Source organism: Malaclemys terrapin, chromosome 6, assembly GCF_027887155.1.
Source record: "Malaclemys terrapin pileata isolate rMalTer1 chromosome 6, rMalTer1.hap1, whole genome shotgun sequence".
Taxonomy (NCBI): domain Eukaryota; kingdom Metazoa; phylum Chordata; order Testudines; family Emydidae; genus Malaclemys; species Malaclemys terrapin.
Genome location: NC_071510.1, coordinates 69,660,004 through 69,677,851, shown reverse-complemented (window position 1 = coordinate 69,677,851; position 17,848 = coordinate 69,660,004). Strand labels below are relative to the sequence as shown.

At 38.5% G+C, this 17,848-nt stretch overlaps 2 protein-coding genes across 4 annotated transcripts in view; both read right to left on the bottom strand.

The window, feature by feature from the left end:
- LOC128839862 (uncharacterized) overlaps positions 1–4,061 on the bottom strand; it is a 68,822-nt gene extending 64,761 nt beyond the window's left edge. For both annotated transcript variants that reach the window (XM_054033203.1, XM_054033205.1), the window contains exon 1: positions 900–4,061. The gene's annotated coding sequence lies outside the window, so the exon portion shown is untranslated. The remainder of the gene's footprint in view (positions 1–899) is intronic.
- Positions 4,062–6,287: 2,226 nt separating this feature from the next.
- Positions 6,288–17,848, bottom strand: part of NUDT12 (nudix hydrolase 12) — a 31,156-nt gene continuing 19,595 nt past the window's right edge. For both annotated transcript variants that reach the window (XM_054031861.1, XM_054031862.1), the window contains exons 6-7: positions 16,003–16,202; positions 6,288–12,781 (exon numbers count right to left, since the gene is read on the bottom strand). In XM_054031861.1, coding sequence (XP_053887836.1) covers positions 12,671–12,781; positions 16,003–16,202 — 311 coding nt within the window. In that variant the 3' untranslated portion in view covers positions 6,288–12,670. The remainder of the gene's footprint in view (positions 12,782–16,002; positions 16,203–17,848) is intronic.

Here is a 17,848-nt window from a genome sequence, read left to right as displayed (position 1 = left end):
GCAATAATATTTAACTAAAGAAGAAACAATGAATCAATATTAATTTTTTTATAGCAGTGAAGAAAAATATCTTTGTAAAATGTTTAACATTCTTTCAGGATAAAAATTAGCTTCAAAGTAGTATACATTCTTTTTTGTAATTAATTATAGTTATGTTTTAGATGGCCTAGCTGTAGCCATAATACACACAGCAAGGTTACATTGAACAGTCCTATTCAATCCTTTAGCTAAAATGTTTCACATTCCAGAAACATATAATGCTGGTGATTGCACAATAGTCAGCTCTCCTAGCTACCCAAAATGTCATTGCTAAAATCACCTGCCTCTCATCCTTTCTTCCTCTCCCATATGAATCTCTTACCAGGCCCTAAATCATTTCCTGTCTTCAAATTCAACATCCTCGTCTTCACATTCAAGGCCCTACATAAACTTATCCCTATCTACTTCTCTGTTCTCATTGCCTTGCATTACCTCTCTCACTCCCTAAGCTCCTCAATATCCTCTCTCTCCTTACTGTTGTGCTCATCTCCTTTTCCAATTTGTCCTTGCTCCTTGTATCATGTTGCCAACTACGTTTGGAACAGTCACTGCTTGTTTCCCATGTATCCTCTTTCTCTCGCTCCTTCTTTGAAGTCATTCTTAAAATCCACATTGTCCCTATGTTGCTCTCCCCACCCAAAATCAGTTGATCTCTACACCCATTTTTGTTCTGTTGCATCTTGTCTGTATTCAAATTTAAACTCTTTGTGTTAGAGAGCAGATCTTGTCCTTCATCTTGTAAAGTGCCATGTACATTAATTGTACTCTATTACGAACAATGATAACCTTACAGATAACTCTAATTAGGGTCCAATCATTCCATCAAGTTATGTAGGCAGAGAGATTCATATCCTTGATACCTTTCATATTTTCTCATATGCCTCGTTCCACACTGCCTCTTATTCTAGGAATGCCCTTCCAACATCTATCTGTTCACCAAACCATCACTGTCAGCTCATTTAAATCACTCCTAAATACCCATTTCTTCAGGATGGCCTGCAAAAAAAATTTTTTTTATGTTAAATGCACAAATTCACACACAACAAAAAACACATGCACTGCCAAGACATGTAGGCCTCAATTAAGTAATTTTTTTCTTATCTCTTGCCTCTACTGCTCTACACCTTATTCCCACTTGTCTCAAGTTTTCATTTATATTGTATGCTCTCCAGAGAAGAAAAGAGACCTGGCTTTCTTTAAAATATCTTCCATGGAGTGCCTTGCACACTCACTGGTACTATAAAATCACCACAAAAGAAATGGGAGGCAAGGCAAATGGGTGAAACCTTTGTTCAACAAGATCCTGAAACATTTCACAAAACATGGAAATAATTTGCTCACAGAAAAACAGCCTCCACTTAGACAGAACTCTTCAACAATTTGAAGCATCCAACAACACTACGTGCTGGTTCAGAACAGGCAATAAACAAGAATAGCATATCCAAATGAAAGTGTAGGTGTGGGAATTATTCTCAAACTGAGGTCAGGCCAACAAACCATGATTAACACTTCTATCCATATGAAATATCCCATGAGATTTTTAATAGCCAAAGATATTTGGGTCTTGGTTTTCCATCTCACTCAAAACAAGGTACCTCCCACTGCACAGTACCTCCCAACACCATACTGACTCGCAGGAAAGAGTACTACCGATAGAATTAATAACATCACTTATGCAGCACATAGGGTTTGTCAAGAAGTCCCCCAAACAAATTACTTGAACTTAGCATGGCTAATACCGTAACAAAATGAAAATGGAATAATCTAACATCAGACTAATAGTGTGAAATAGCTTTAGATTGGCAACTTGGAAGCTGGTCATGCCAAATTGATGGTAGCTTTCATGTAGTCCTTCACACAGAGCCAAACCCCTTCATTGTATTAAGAGCTGAAAGTAAAAATTATTTAAATGTTACAAAGAGGACTTTATTTTAACTGAGAATTAGAAGTAGTTTAAATACAGGCAACATTATATTTAAAATTATACTTGGGCTGTCACTGGGGGGCGGTGACAGGAAAGGGAAGACATTTCCCCCCTTTCCTTTTAAGAAAGGAAAAAAAGACCTAGCTTCAGCTTTCAATTGTTCATCATCTCTGACCAAGCCACTTCTGACATTTTCTGTTGTGAAAGTTAAATATATGCTCCTGAGTCCCCTTTACTACTAAGCCAAGCTGACTTTTTCTTAAATTATTTTGAAACTTTGTGGGGAAAAAAAGATTAAGAAATCATACATAACAAGGGCACCATGTCTTGCCCATGGCAAGGTGTGGAGACCCATTTTAGCCCTGCATCACAAGACTTAGCCTCTGCATAAATTTGAAAATATACATCTCCCTGCATTGTATAAAAGAATGAAATCAATAAAGATACCCCCCTCCCCTCACAAGCCTTCAAACATTCCATAAACAGAGCTCCTGTTGACTTTAATGGGAGTTCTGTACATTGAAGGTTCTGGGATGGGGCTTCTAACATTTTCCAGTGACCAATATTAGTTCAGAAGAATGACTGATGTTCATAGTACCATTACTATATATATGCCTTGTAACCGACTTAAAGGACTTCTGCACTCAGCTTAATTAAAAAAAAAAAAAATGAAGGTTATGTTAAGTTCCTTGCCTTACACCCTCCATTATATTGAATCAAAAATTTTTTTTGTAAAAGTTCTGTCAGTTTAATAAATTTTTCGCTGCATTTCTTTTTTCCATCTTTTGCCATTTTTGTCTCAGAACTCTTGGCACTATCCTGCTCCCAATGAAGTCAATGGAAAGACTCTTAATAACTTAAATGGGAGCAGGATTAGCTCCTTTGGATGAAAATGAGTTTGTCGAAGCTCCTAGAGTATTTGTGGTACTGCACGTGTTTTATAGTAACTTTTTATATTCATTTTTGCTTGGCAGATAATCCTAGTTGATAAAGCATGATTCCAGAGAGCTGCCAGGTCAGGCGATCCTTTGGCAGGGCAGAAGGATGTGAAATTATTAGTAGCTGCAGGCTAAATCTTCATCAACTTCAGTAAGGGAGAGCATGATTGCTGTAACAGTGGCCTGGTCAGCCAGTCACAAATGGGGCACCCATAGCGTTAGCCAGCTCTGGCTTTGCACACCTCAAATGCTTCAGTGACAGTGAGGCTGTTCTGCAAAATGGGCCACAGACCCAAAACACACTGTGGCCTCCCGAGTGTAATTACTAATATTATGGGTAAAGGATTGTCTGGTTTGTTTTACATCTGGTTAATTTGGTTCAGTTGGTTACTCACTAAAAGCTACTGTTTATTTGACTTCCAAACCATCGGTGTCTATTGTAACCTGGCACTTAGCAAGCGTCCATTTCATTTTTCCTCCAACCATAACATGCATATGGTTATGCACAACAATATGCATATCTTAAATCTTTTCCTGATTACACTTACAATTTACAAGTCCCACAGAAAAAGACTGTGCAATGCTTGCACACTGTCAGTTACAATTTTCTTTGGATGACAGCCAGGATGTCATTTACCAGAGATTATTGTGACTATTGAACACATCAAAATAACATTATGATTCTAAGTAAAAAAAGAAAAAAAAAAAAAGACCAAACAATTTTAGATAAAATACAACAGTGAAAACTCCATCCTGGTAGCTTGCGGCACCACAGCTCCTGCAACATCCTCAAGGCTCTCATTCCCTAAGCCAGAGCAGCTCAGTTACATTGTACAGCACCTTCTGCCCATGAAGCAGCACTGATGTAAACTTCTGGGGTCACTCTCTGGAGTGTCTGTATGGGACAGGATTCAAAGGTGAGTGAGGGTGATGATCGTGATAGAATGCAGTGGTGTTTAATATGTAAGAGGCCTGCCTGAATTGACTTTTAGTTCAGTCTAGATATGTTGAGAAAACACGTTTCTTGGTTAAATTGTTTTTATTAGGATTGATGATAGAGTGCTTGTCTTCTTGTGCAGGAGTGGGGAAACACTTCCTCTAAAGAGGTTAAATAGGCAGAGAGGAGAGTTGACAAGAAAATATATAACCAGTTTTAGTTAACTTACCCTCATATATTGCTGAGTTGGTAAACTAGTAATCAACTCTGCAGTGCAACCAGCACTGCTGGTTAAGCATTGCACCTCTCCATTCTACCTGTATCAGTCCTCACAGCCACCATCCGTCGCTCCTTGAATTCTATCCTATACAGATATACTTCCTTCAGAAAAGTGCTCAGATAGTATTACAGATGAGGGCAATATAAATAACTGGGAAGACAGACTTTAGCTTGTTATGCCTTCTGCTATGCAAAGTATTTGTATATTAGAATTAAGTTTCATATATAAAATATCAGATTTAACTCCAGGAAACAAAATCTACTCAAAATATCTGATGCTATTTAGCAAACCTTCATTCACATTTAATTCACAATATTAAATTACACACTCAAATGTAATTGATTCCTTAAATTGAACTTTTTTTCTTATTGTGTAGAATTACTATAGAATTTCTATATTTTATAAAAATATAGAAGATGTGAATATGAGTTACAATAATTATATAGCTACAAAATCCATTTTGGACACTTAGGCCAGTTATTTTAAAACACAAAAGAAGTTTATAGAAGCATTTACTGTCATATGAGCCATTTTTCTTAGCTGTTCACATTCCCCATGTGTTAACACAGAAGCTTCATGAGTAATTTTGTTTTCTAAGATAAAGGACATGCTTGTTGGAGCTAAACAGGGTAACAAGTTAAAACAAATTTTCCCTGCGCACTTATCCCTTTCTGTACTCTCAGTCCAGGTCAGCAATAATAGTATAACTATAGACATGTATCTTTCCAATTATTGAAGGAAAAAGACACCATTGGTGGCTAAAATAAAATAGGAAAAACAATAAACAACTCACCTGGGTAAATACTTTATCAACTGTCCATCTTTTCTGGAAAGTCTGGGTCAATACAATTAGTTACATTAAAAATAAAGATGAGAGAAGAGGCAGAATTGTTCAGTGTGTTGGCCTGCTCCACTTCTTTTGATTTCTATTTCTGTCCCTTAAGCACAGAATCTGATTAGTATACTTAATTCCATGCTGCATCAGGAACGGTCTACCTTTAATCAGCCTATTGGCATCCACCTTCTTTTTCTTTCACATATTTTACAGATTGAAAGATAAGACTTAGAGATGTTTTCGTCACTATTCAAACTTTAAGATACTTATGTAGAAAATTATCATACAAAATTCAACTTTTGATAGTTATTCACCATGTTAAAATGTGCAGCTCACCAAAATTTTCAAATTGAAACTACTGACATTTTATTTTTCACACATTTACATCTTCACTATAATATATTTTAGTTACAAGAAATATGCTTAAGGGAAGGGTCCTGGTACACATTAAATATTTAGTTTTTGTATACAAATGTCACTTCTGAAGCCTCGGGTCATATATGCTATATTTGTAATGTGAGTTTATCCTGATTGCTGTGTTTCCTCATATATTTATGTTCTATTGTTTTGTCTGTTTTGGACTTTTATACATCCAGTATATATATATATATATATATATATATATTGCATGCATTATATTTGTATGTTTATAATTACAAGGTATTTTATACAAGATGAACATTAATAGTAATCAATGTAAAAGTGAATAGGAAATAAAAAGTATTTATGTCCTCAGAAACAGCCCTTCTGCTCTCCCATTTCCATACAATCACAAATGCTTTTCAGTTTGCTTTCGTATCAAAATGGAAGTGTTTTAAACAAGCTTCAAGGAGGTTTCTTTCGTGTCAGACATTGAGCCATAGAGATGCATCCTTATTGGGATTGAAGCAAAACCACTTAACAGTATTAGTAGTTCAATCGACGGTATTTTTCTCTCTCCATCAGTACTGGTCCAATGCACTGTCATGGTTCTCAGGAATACTCTGCTGCTATACGTGCACTCTACTGAGTGAGACACAAAACATTAAAATCGGTCTAATCTTGGGCAAATTCCAATCTGAGTAATTATATTCTGTCTACTTTAATTCCCCATGTTAAGTTTCAGTTGTGTACATTCCTAATGTGCTGCAGTGCCGGATTTCATGCAAGAGGTGGCAGCATTTCAGTTAGCTGATCCATGTATATAATATTTGCAAATAACTATTCTTAAGAAAATTACTATATATGTGGAGCAGATATTTTTCAAACTAAAATTCAAAATGAAGATTCCAACAATAACAAATTTCATTTTAACTAAGAGGCAGCAGAATACAAAGAAAGCCATGGCAAACAGCTAGCTAAAATCGCCTTTATTTCACATAATAACATACAAGTATTAATGTTTCATTCCAGTCATGTTTGATATATTAGATAGAGGGAATGTAGCTGTTTTGACACATCAGCACCTTTTTGAAATGTACAACTTTTGGGATGAAGAGAAGGGATGATCATTTACATCTAGTAGAGAAGAGGGTTAAAAAGGCGTCAGCTTAACATTTACATAATGTAATATTTTGAAAAATAAATTTCCTTATATGTTACAAATAAAACCAGAGAGGATTAAAACTGAAAGATTATTAAACCATTACTTTATTTTTCACAATTTACCTTTCATTGTCTTTGGGGGAAGAAATACAAAAATAGTATAAGTGACTAGAAAATAATGGGTCTTTCAGGTTCTTTTACAGTAGTACATGAGTTCTCAAATTTTTCATAGTGTGGTCTGCATCTTAAGAAAGAGATTGTCTTGTGGATTCCTGCCTATGAGTTTCACTAGTCATTCTATCCCTATGGCAACTAACATGAAAAACTATTATTAGGAAAGGGCTGTACATCCATATTTTTAGCTGCTTAATGTGATAAGTGATTTGTCTTTACAATGTCTTCATTTGCTCTTCACTTCTTCTCCCCCTCCTGTCTATTCCAGTCTCTCCCCTTGCTTATCATTCTCCACTCTTAGTCATCATCATCCCCTGCCCATACTTACCTACATCACTTTGTCCTTCTCTCTCTTTCACATGCTGCCTATTACTCTTTTGCTTCTCTGAACATGCTACTACTTAATTCCCTTCTCTCTACCCTCCTCTGTCAATAGGAGCAGCAGTTCCATCGGTGACACTTGGTTCCAGTCCTACTGGTAGCTCTGGCCCCTGAAAGCATTTCCTATATCCTCTCCACTTGTGTAGCAGAAGCTCCTAGTGTAAGCAGATAGTGTAGCTCACCCTCCTCTCTTCCAGATGATTTAACAGACATCCATGTTCTTCAACAGAAGATGCAGCTGGAACAAAGGTCAGCAACATATGACTTGTTAGCTCTTTGTGGGCCACCAGAAGTGCTGCCTGGACCACAGTTTGAGAACCACTCTGATAATAGTAAAGTACTGCAGTGTTTGCATTGCAAACAATGCACAGGAAAATTTATTTCTACTGGGATTTGAAAAAGGCCATATAAATATTCCTGTTGGACTTAGACTCTGTAATCCATGAAAGAGTCACTTGCGTCAAGTTTGGTCTCACATTGTCTACAAAGACATCTAATTTACTCTGAATAAGTGAATCCCATAAAGCAATACACTATTTCTATGTATGAGTCTTATATAATTACAATTTCTTCAGGTCATTTGCATTTCTCTTCAGACCACTACATTCTCTGTGTAATCACAGTTTAGTTTATTAAATAAAAATCTTTCCAATATGATGCTTATTAGTAGCAACGTATAGGTGCCCTTTTGCTATGTTGCTCGTAAGCGGCTATTATTGTTACTGGGAGTGTCATCTGACCTAAGGCATATGAAGTGTTAAGGGTTTTTCAGAAGGGGTGGGGCAGCCATGTTGTGTGTGTGTGGAGTTCTGGAGTGGGGGAACCCAAAATATGGGAGGAATGAAGTAGCTGAAGAGAGGATTACTCACCCTGTGCAGTAATTGAGGTTATTCGAGATGTATATCCCTAGAAGTGCTTCACTATAGGTGCGGCAGTGCCCCTTGTGCCTGGGATGGGAGATCTTTGGTAGCAGTGCCCATTGGCCCACACATGCGCTCTTCCCTGTCTCACGCCGTGAGCGGCATGCATATATAGCGCTGTGTGGTCCAACCGTCTCTCCCCTTCTCTCCCCGTTCCTTCTCTACTGCAGAGCTCATCTTTCAGCTCCGAAGCAGAGGGGAGGGCAGGTAGTGGAGCACCAATAGGACACACATCTCGAAGAACCTCAGTTATGGCACAGGGTGAGTAACCCTCTCTTCTTCTTCGAGTGATGTCCCTACGGGTGCTCCACTGTAGGTGACTATATAGCAGTACCTCTAGTTGGAAGACTGAGGCTTTGGAACGGCATTTAATGCAGATGATAGGACAGTGTATCCTAGTAGGGCATCTGATGTTGCGCCAGGGGTATTTGCATAGTGTTAGCTAAAAGTATCCGTGGAGGCCCAAGAGATCACTTTGCAAATGTCAGTAATTGGGACATTGTTGAGAAAGGCAATCGAGGTGGATAGAGTGTCAGTGTTGAATGTGCTTTAGTTCCAGTGGGTTGTCGATTGTGTAGTTGGTAGGAAAGGTGTATACATTGTGAGATCCACTTGGAAATGTGTTGTTTGGAAATGATTATGCCTTTTGATCTTTTCGCTGTTGAGAAGCATGTGGCGATTTTCAGAAAGATTTACAATTTCTGTCCAGGTAAAAGGTTAATGCTTGCCTGATGTCCAATATGTGTAACCGCTTCCTGCTGGTTGCCATGTGGTTTTGGGAAGCAGCAGGGAAAGTGGATAGGTTGATATAAATGGAAGGAAGACGGTACCTTGGGTAAGAATTTTGGATGTGGACATAATGTTACCTTGTCTTTATGAAAAACTGTGTGTGGGGAGGTATGCCAGGAGCACACCAATTTCTCCTACCAGTCAGGCAGAGGTGATGGTGAAAAGAAATGCTGTTTTCAGGGACAGATGAATATAAGAGCATGTTGGCATGGGCTTGAACAGTGATCTGGTGAGACAGCACAAGATGAGGCCATAGTCCAAGCTGGGGTGGGATCTCATATGTGAGGGTCAAGGTTTTGGAGACCTTTCAGGAATCTCATGAGTGGGTGAAAATGGGAGTGGCAGGCTATACTGGAGTGGAATTGTTGTGATGGTGGCCAAGTGTACACAAATGGAACTGGTGGATAACCCTGATCTTTAAGATGTAAAATATAGTCTAGGATGAGCGGTAAAGGAGCATTCATTGCTGAGATGTGATTGGTGCTGCACCAGGATAAGAACCGTGTCCATTTTGGAGGTAAGTGCAGCAAGTTTTATCACGTCTGCTATTCAGGAGGACATATTTTACTGCCTCTGAACAGGTCACCTTCAAATCCCGAAACCATGTAGGATTCATGCTTTCAGATGGAGGAGCTGTGGATTGGGATGGAGGATTTGACCCGCACTTGTGAGAGGTGGTGTGGAATTGGTCGCAGAGTGATTTGAGGACATATGGTCATGTGAAGGAGGTAAGTATACCAAATCTGTTGTGGCCATGCTGGAGCTATGACGACGACTCAGGCTCAGACCCCTTGCATCTTATGAAGCACTCAAATATAGATGCCGAGAGAGCAGAGTTGCTTGAGAGTCCTTTATGTAGGGACTAATCGGTGCATTTGATGAATAATTTGGTACCCTCAAATGGTAGGTCTTCAACAGTAGTTTGTGCTTTCTCAGGGAGTCTGGATAGGTGTGGCCATGATGCTCAATCTCATCACTACGGCTGTCGTGCTGGAATGGGCAGGTGTATCAGCAGAGTCCAAAGATGCTTGTAAACCCATAAAAGCCAACAAGTGTCTTTCAGATACGAGTGCCTGGAGTTGCTCTTCCTTGTTGTCGGGAAGATCCTGGCAGAATTCCTGTATCTTAGTTTACATAGTTGTATTTGACCATGAGAGCCTCATCACTGGAGATTCGGAACTGAAGTGTGGCACAGGACTAAGCCTTGCAACTAAATAGAGCCAGTCACTTCCAGTCCCTGTCATAAGGGGTTGACGTTGAGTGGTATTGGCATCCCTTCTCATGAACTGCATGGCAACCAGAGAGTTTGGAGTGGGATGAGAAAAGAGAAATTCCATGTTCTTAGTAAGGTTGTAATATTTCTTGTCCACTTGCTTGCAGGTTGAAAGGATGGATCCAGGGGTCTACTGGAGAACCTTGGCCAGGGGTCCAAGAGGGCCTCATTGGTAGGGAGGGCTACCTTCGTCAGTGTAAAGGAGTGCAGGATATTGAGCAGCTTGTGCTGTTGCTCTCTCACTTCCTCCAGAGGGTTCTGGAGGGAGTCTGCGATCCTGCCAAACAGCTTCTGGAAATGTTTGAAATCGTCGGCTGACATAGGGGATGGAGGCATGCTAGTTTCACTGAGGGAAGAGGAAGAAAAATGGAGTGGTGCTGTAATCTCCTCCCGTTCTTCTTCATGGTCCTCTATTGGGAGTGGATCGGGCCTCTGGTGGTCAAGAAACTGATGAAGATGGCAAGCATGGGTGTGTCTGGCTCTGTTCTATAGGAGGGTTTGGAAATTGTGCTCTGTACATGGCCCAGGGACCCCAATATGGCCAATGTAGAGGGATTGGCAAGTACAGTTGCATCCATGGCGGTCCATACCAGGGCCGTGGTTTGGTTCTGGTTTGTGAATAATGAGGATGTGTAGAGGACGCTTTTTGTGCCTGTCCTGAATATAAGGGTGGGACGGAGTATTCCTCCTCCTCTTCCTCACTAGGGAAAGGTGGTACTGTCCTCAGAGGGGAAAGGGAGCAGTGCTGTGACTCTGGAGAAAAGGCATGAGTGGAGGAAGCTTATGTCTGGGTAGTGGTGAATCAGGCATATCAATACCAGCACATCTTTAGGGTATCTGAACTCCTGTGGAGGTGGGAGGAGGAGCATCATCAACACTAATGGTTGTGTCAGTGCTGAGAGAGGTGTACATTCTTTGGTTTGGCCAGCAGATAAGAGTAGAAGGCTTGCCTGGTGCCAAGGGTCTTGTCAGTGCAGGAGGTCGTATTGGTGTCGACGGTTTACTTGGTGCCACAGGTTTGGTCGGGGCTGACTGGGATGTCGGTGCCAATAAAGGTGTTGGTGGCCATGGTTTTGTTGGTGCTGCGGCACCTAAGATTGATTTGGTGGGGTGGTCGGTATCAGTTTTTTAAGGTCTCTCACTGCCTTGCGGTCACCTGTGTTGGGAGTGGAATGATGCAGTGGGGGGGGGGGAAGGGGTGCAATGCTCATACATGTCCCCCCCCCACACACACAATCTCCACCTCTGGATGTGATGTCACAAATGTCGCTCTTATGCAGCGGCTATGTTGCTGTTACCAAGTGGAAAAATAGCAGTAAGGAAATTGTTCCCAGGGGAAATGTTGCTCGTTAGCGGCAGTTGCTCTTACAAGGTGTTGCTGCAAACGAGCTTCTACTGTAGTACACTTTATAGCCTTTAATTTGGAAAGAAAGTAATTTGAATTCTCCTCACTAATTTATAATTAAGGCACAAAATCTGAAACAGTACCGTAAATTACTAATGTTAAACGTACATCAATAAATTAATATTTTATTGTTTAAAAATGCTGTCTTCTCTTCATTACATTTAGATTTGGTATTTTTAAGTTACCTATCATTTTTGATTATATATTACTCATATAAGCAGCATTCCTTAATGCTTCAAATTTTAAAAAACACTATTTTGTATTTAGATGAACTGTCATTAATTCTGGTGTCTTTTTTGTCTAGTTTAATCTACTTGTCTTCTGAAGTCTCTACACTAATTTGCACTGACCAAAGAAGCCAATCAACTGCAATCTTGTTTGCTGTCTACCAGTCAACAAGTCTGTGGCTGCTTATAACAGTATCTAATATTTAAGCTTCTGGAGCAGCCATCCTCACCCCCATTTATTGCAAACACAATATTGCAAAAGGTCTTTAAAATAATGTTTGGACAATATGTTAATGAGGTGACAGGATCCACACAAGATTGCTGGCTCAAACTCTAGCATCAGCAACACTAATCATATAAGCTATAAAAAGCATTACACACCTAGCTTCTAATGAATGTACTACCAGCATGTGATACCTGTTGCTAATAGAGCTTCTAGAATTAAATGCTAACATTGCTGCTAAAATGTAATGCTAAGTGTTCGTTGGGGTAGGAGGGAGTGACGAACGGCCAAAAGGGAGGGAGGATAAAAAAGGGAAAGTGAGGAAGGTATAGAACAAGAAAGAGGAAAAAGGAGAGAAAAAGGAAAAACAAACAACAAAATTGCAGGTAAACACAGAGGAAAAGAATCTCAGACACAGCAGGCATAATTAGCGGAGTTGTCACAACTTACACCACGGCTGATTTTAACAATGTCTCAAACAAAAATAGTAGATCTAGAAGAGCTCAGACGAGTCCTGGAAAATAAAAGGAGGGATAGCGAAGGGCAGAATAACCCGATTATAAAAAAACCTTCAAAATTATACTTTAATGTTGACGTTTTTGTTTGGGGTAATCAGTGGGTGACTGTCCCACTCCAACAAATTTCTGAAAAGAATCACTGAGTGCAAGTATATCTCAGGAGTCAAAGGACCAAGAAACTCAAGTGGTCACCACTTCACTAAATGACCAATTATTTCTAATTTATTTACATTAGCAGTCACTGGAAACAGTAATTTAACTCAAAGAACTCAGTTCCTCGAATTTAAAGATTAGCATTCATTCCAATCCAGTGTTTTATCAACTGGTGTGCAATAGCTCGACTCGGTGGCACAAAGAAAGAACGCTGGTTTCCTTTAATGAGAACGTCCACGACCTGCAATACATACAGATTTTGTTTTGGTCAATTAGTCTTATAAACACACGGAATCTATCATTTTATGAAAATAGGAGTTTCCATACTGGAGTGATCTAGTGGTCTTCTCCAAGTCCAGTATGGAGGCCATTACCAGATGCATCAGAGGAAGGTGCAAGAAAAAAGAGGGAAGGCTTTCTAACCTATCAGGCAGCAAGTGAATTATGCCCTAAAGCATTCAAGCTTATTATTCTAAAGTAACTGTGTACACTCTCACTAACCATATACATGACTAATCTTTTTGTGTAGCTGATTGCTAGGGCAGGAATCACCAGATGGCACTGTTACACTATCCGACAAGTTCTTTTTCTTTGCGTGTGAACAAGCTTTTAGTCTGGGAAAAAAATGTTGTGTTGTTTATTTTCTGATACAGATTTTTAGGGAGCTGTGGTAAGCAGTAATGGAATTTGCTAATTAAATTCTTGAGGCAGAGTTGTTCCTGAAAAGCAGGTATTGGTATTTGGGCTGAGATCCCTAGAAAAAGGGGTTACCCCACATGCTGTTTGTGACCACTTGTGTTCAAAACCTGCATATACTGTTTAAAATAAACAAGTTGCTCTAAGAATATACCCAGACTCCATGCCACTAATTTCTTCTTTAATGGGAAACTGACTTGCAAAGCCCCAACATTTGCTACTGCTCTGAAAGATGCGTGACACTATTAAGATCTTGGCCTAACGGTCCCTCAGGGCAATGAGTTGCAGAGATTATATGGTGTGTTTATTAAAAGCATTTCCTTTTATCAATTTTAAATTTGCTGTCTATTTTTATGAATGGCTCCCTTGGTTTTGTATTATGAGAAACAGTAAAGAGGTGCTCCTGATTTACTTTCTCTATATCATTCATTAATTTATACCTCTATCATGCCCTCTCTTATTTGTATTTTCCTTACTGAACAATCCTTTTCAATCTTTCCTCACATGGAAGACTTTTTGTGCTTCTAACCACTTTCACTGCTTGTCTTAGTATGACTTCGTATTCTGTGGTATCTTTTTTCTGATGGAATGACAGAACTTGAACACACTCCAGTTGAGGGTGTATTGTTGATATATATAGTGGCATTATAATATTTTTATTATTATTTTCTATTTCATTCTTTTTTTCTACTATTTGGAGTCTGGGGCATTGACCTCCAATGAGAATGGAGAAGATATTTTCACTGAATTCTCTGCAACGATGCCTTGGTCTTTTACAACATAGTCACATTTAATTTAAAACCCAGAAATGTGTACATTAGTTAAAATTACTCCTTCCAATGTGCATTACCTTACAATTACAATAAGACAGTCACATAGTACCATCACCTTATAAAATTGTGTTTTACATGCTATGGACATATTTGCACTATTTTAAAACTAGTTTCTGGTAGATTCTTTATAATTAAGGATAAGATATTGTCATGGAAGTCATGGATCCTGTGACTTTCAGAGACTTCCGTGACATTTTCTGCTTCAGCCCTGTGCTCTAGGGTGGTGGGCACCCCAGAACTGTCAGTCCCCCTACACCTCCTCCCCCCCCGGTTATTTTTAGTAAAAGGTCACAGTTTACTTTTACTAAAAATAACTGTGACAAAATCTTAACCTTATTTATAATACACAAATCTCTTACAACATGTAAAGCCAAATTCAGAACTGGTGTAAGGCTATGAAACTTCACTGAAAGTTTACATTTGCCCCATAATCTTTCAATCATCTTTTGAGAAATCTCTATTGTATTTAAAGTATCCAGTTCATCCTACTTTCTGCTTTATGAAAATAATTGGCAAACAGATACTTTAAGTTAGGCTTCTAAATAAAAGTGGCTTGATTTTCAAAGGTGCTGAGCACCTGCACCTCCCCTTGACTTCCATAAAATTTGTGGGAGCTCAGCACTTCTGAAAATCAGGCCACTCTTATTCAGCGTCTACATATAGATTTAAGAACCTAATTTTAGACACTCCCTTCTGAAAAATTTGAAAATAAATTATTCTCCATTTTCATTACAAATTTAGACAGAGAAACAAAAAAAAGTAATGCACAGGAAGGCTCGGTTTAGGCTCTATGTATAGTAGAATACTAATTTACTGAACTCTGATAACCCCAACTTGCCTATTCACTAAACTACAGCATGTTGCCTTGTAAAAATGGAGCTTTACATAGGATTTCAGTATATGGGGAATGGAGCTGCATGCTTCACTCCTGCACAACTTAGATAATACAGAAGACTGAAACCATCAAGGAAATTTACAGACTGAAGACAGGAGAATCCCAATATACTAAATTTCTGATTATTCAAACTGAAATGGAGATGAGTAGGTGATTCAGATAACTGGAGTACTGCTGTATTACTCAGGCTGAACTGGATGCATACATGTGTTTTTCAATAAACTTTATTTTAATTTCTATCATGAGCATACAGGATATAGCCCCCCTCCCCAGTCCTGTTTTAATATGCTAATAAAACACATGACTGCATAGCATATAAATGCTGCACAATGCTACACACTGACTCCTCCTTCCTTCAGATAGTGAAGAATTCCATAATAAAAATAGAGCAGGGATCTGTAGGAGATGGAAGTGAAAGCAATATGAAGGTGGAAAAGAATGCACATATCTTTCCCCTTAACTTATTTCCATGCTTTTAAGGTTTTAGGTGGAGGGATATGGCCTGATGCCACCTTCACTGTTGCTGAATGTAGTTTTTGTTTGTTATTTATACAAATTTATAGACGCACATTTGCTTTATTTGTATAAGACAATAAGGACCTGACTGCAAAGAACTTGCCGTTTAAAGTTTATATAACAATGTAAACGCTATCCGACAGAAAAGGTGGCAGAAGGAATTCAGCAACAACAACAAAAAAGCCTCATGTAATTTGTTTTATAGTTATGTTTAAAATTCCATCCAAGAATTGTAGAATAACGAACAATAGATACTGCCCAAAGAGAAGCACTGAATAGTTAAGCATAGCAAGAATGTCTTAAATGGGCTTGCAGTGGGCACAGCATTCATCACGCAGTCTTTTATGAGTAGCTATCTTTCTCTGGCTATGTGTAATTTACAATTACAATGTAATCACTGTATGATGTGGTGCGTATAAACACCTATTCAACTTGCTGAAAAAGGGTGCATTCCTATTGTACACCAGAACTGATACAGTCACAGAACAATCAATGAGAGAAAGAAATTAAATTGAACTTTACCTGTTCTCTAGTGAACCAACGGGCATCCTCTATTTCATTCTTGTCGACTCTAATTTCTGTAGACACTGCAACAGCTAAGCAACCAATCATTAGGGAGGAGGGCATTGGCCATGGTTGACAAGAGACATACTGAACATGGCCAATTTTGACTCCACTCTCCTCCTCTACTTCTCTTCGAACAGCATCTTCTATTGTTTCCCCTAATCAAAAAGGGGAAAGAACAAGCATCTGATGAAAATTCTCCAAGCAAGGATTACATTCTGTGCTTTGAACTGACTCAAAAGATTTAAAATTGCCTTGAACAATTATCTACAGGGGTCCAATTCCCAGAATGGGACACAGATCTGCAGTATGAGAAGCAGAAGTGTAATAAAAGAAAGGCAGGCACTAAAGCAACATTTTCAAAATGAATAAAAATAAAATAAAATAAATACTATAAAAATATGAGAGTACCAGCATCGTAATGTGTATTTCCTATGTAAAGCTACCATTACTCCTTGAAATTACTATGCAAAATGTATAGAAAATATAACACACTTTACCTCAAATTAACTTTGAAACAAATAATCATTTGCTCACTATAACAGGTAAATAATTTTGTTAATTTAATTTAAGGTTTGTACTATGACTATAATAGTGGAATGTTACAGTTTAAAATTTAACTAAGCCTCTCAAAATATGACAATCAACAGTAAAAAGATGGTGGATATTTAAATACACTCAAACACATGCCTACATTACCCACTCTGACACATTCTTCCTCTCTTCAAGGAGCTTCCTTTGCACCTCACAACATATAAAGAAACACAAAACAGACACTAAATTCCTCTAACTCAAACTGTAATGGAAAACTTTAACTCCACCCTCAGGAACATTAATATTTATACACTGTTGGCATATGTGCACTGGATAGGTTTATAATTTATTATTTGTACATGGGAAATGGCTGAAGTCAGTTAATTTTTTCCTTAATTTTCCTACCTTCTGGCTCTTATTTTTGAGCTGTCAGGTATGACTTAAACATGAATAAATGTCACCTTTATTCTGGAAGATCTCTAGCATAAAGAAATACACCACTCTTTTGCCAAACTGAATGGTGACCAGTACCCCTTGGTACAGTAATATAAAACTCAGAATTCTAGCTCTATTATATCTTGACAGTTCCTCTTGCTACTTTTCTTTTGTGGATAATATCCAATTATTTTCTTCCATCTTTGCTTTAGATATGCAAGTGACATCTTCCCTGCCCAAATTAAATTATAACACAGGCATTACTGTTATATGAGATAACTCCTAACCTCTTCCTTAAATTCTGTGGTCAAAGGCTCCTTAAAGTAGATAACCCATGCATCAACATAGGGTCTTATCTGCAGATATTTCCAAAATTCCCTTCTCTGAAGTTTAAACTGTATCTCCAGTCACTGGAATTTCTCTCAGGCAGATCTTAATATACTGTGCATCTTTTGTGTTTTCTATTCTGACTAGTAAGAGGCTAGCCTATTAATGCAAAAGGTTGAGTTCAACCAACTAGGCGCTTTGCTGCCAGATAAGAGGCTGTCCTTTCAAAAATTATGTTTGTTCTCCAACACTTGATTGTTAAAAGGTTTTTCAAGTAAATAATTAGCTGATGGGTGAACCTGGAAGAGTTGGGAAGCTCACTGGTTGTTTATCCAAACTATCCAAATCTTTTTGATAAGCAAAACTAGTATGAAGATAGCATGAAAATATGCTGGCTCATGAGATTTCTGATAATACAGTCTTTAATTCAGCCTGGAAATACTCTAACGGGTGTCCTTGTATTTCAGAACTTTATGTCTACTCAAAACCAAAAAGTGCAAAGAGGTAC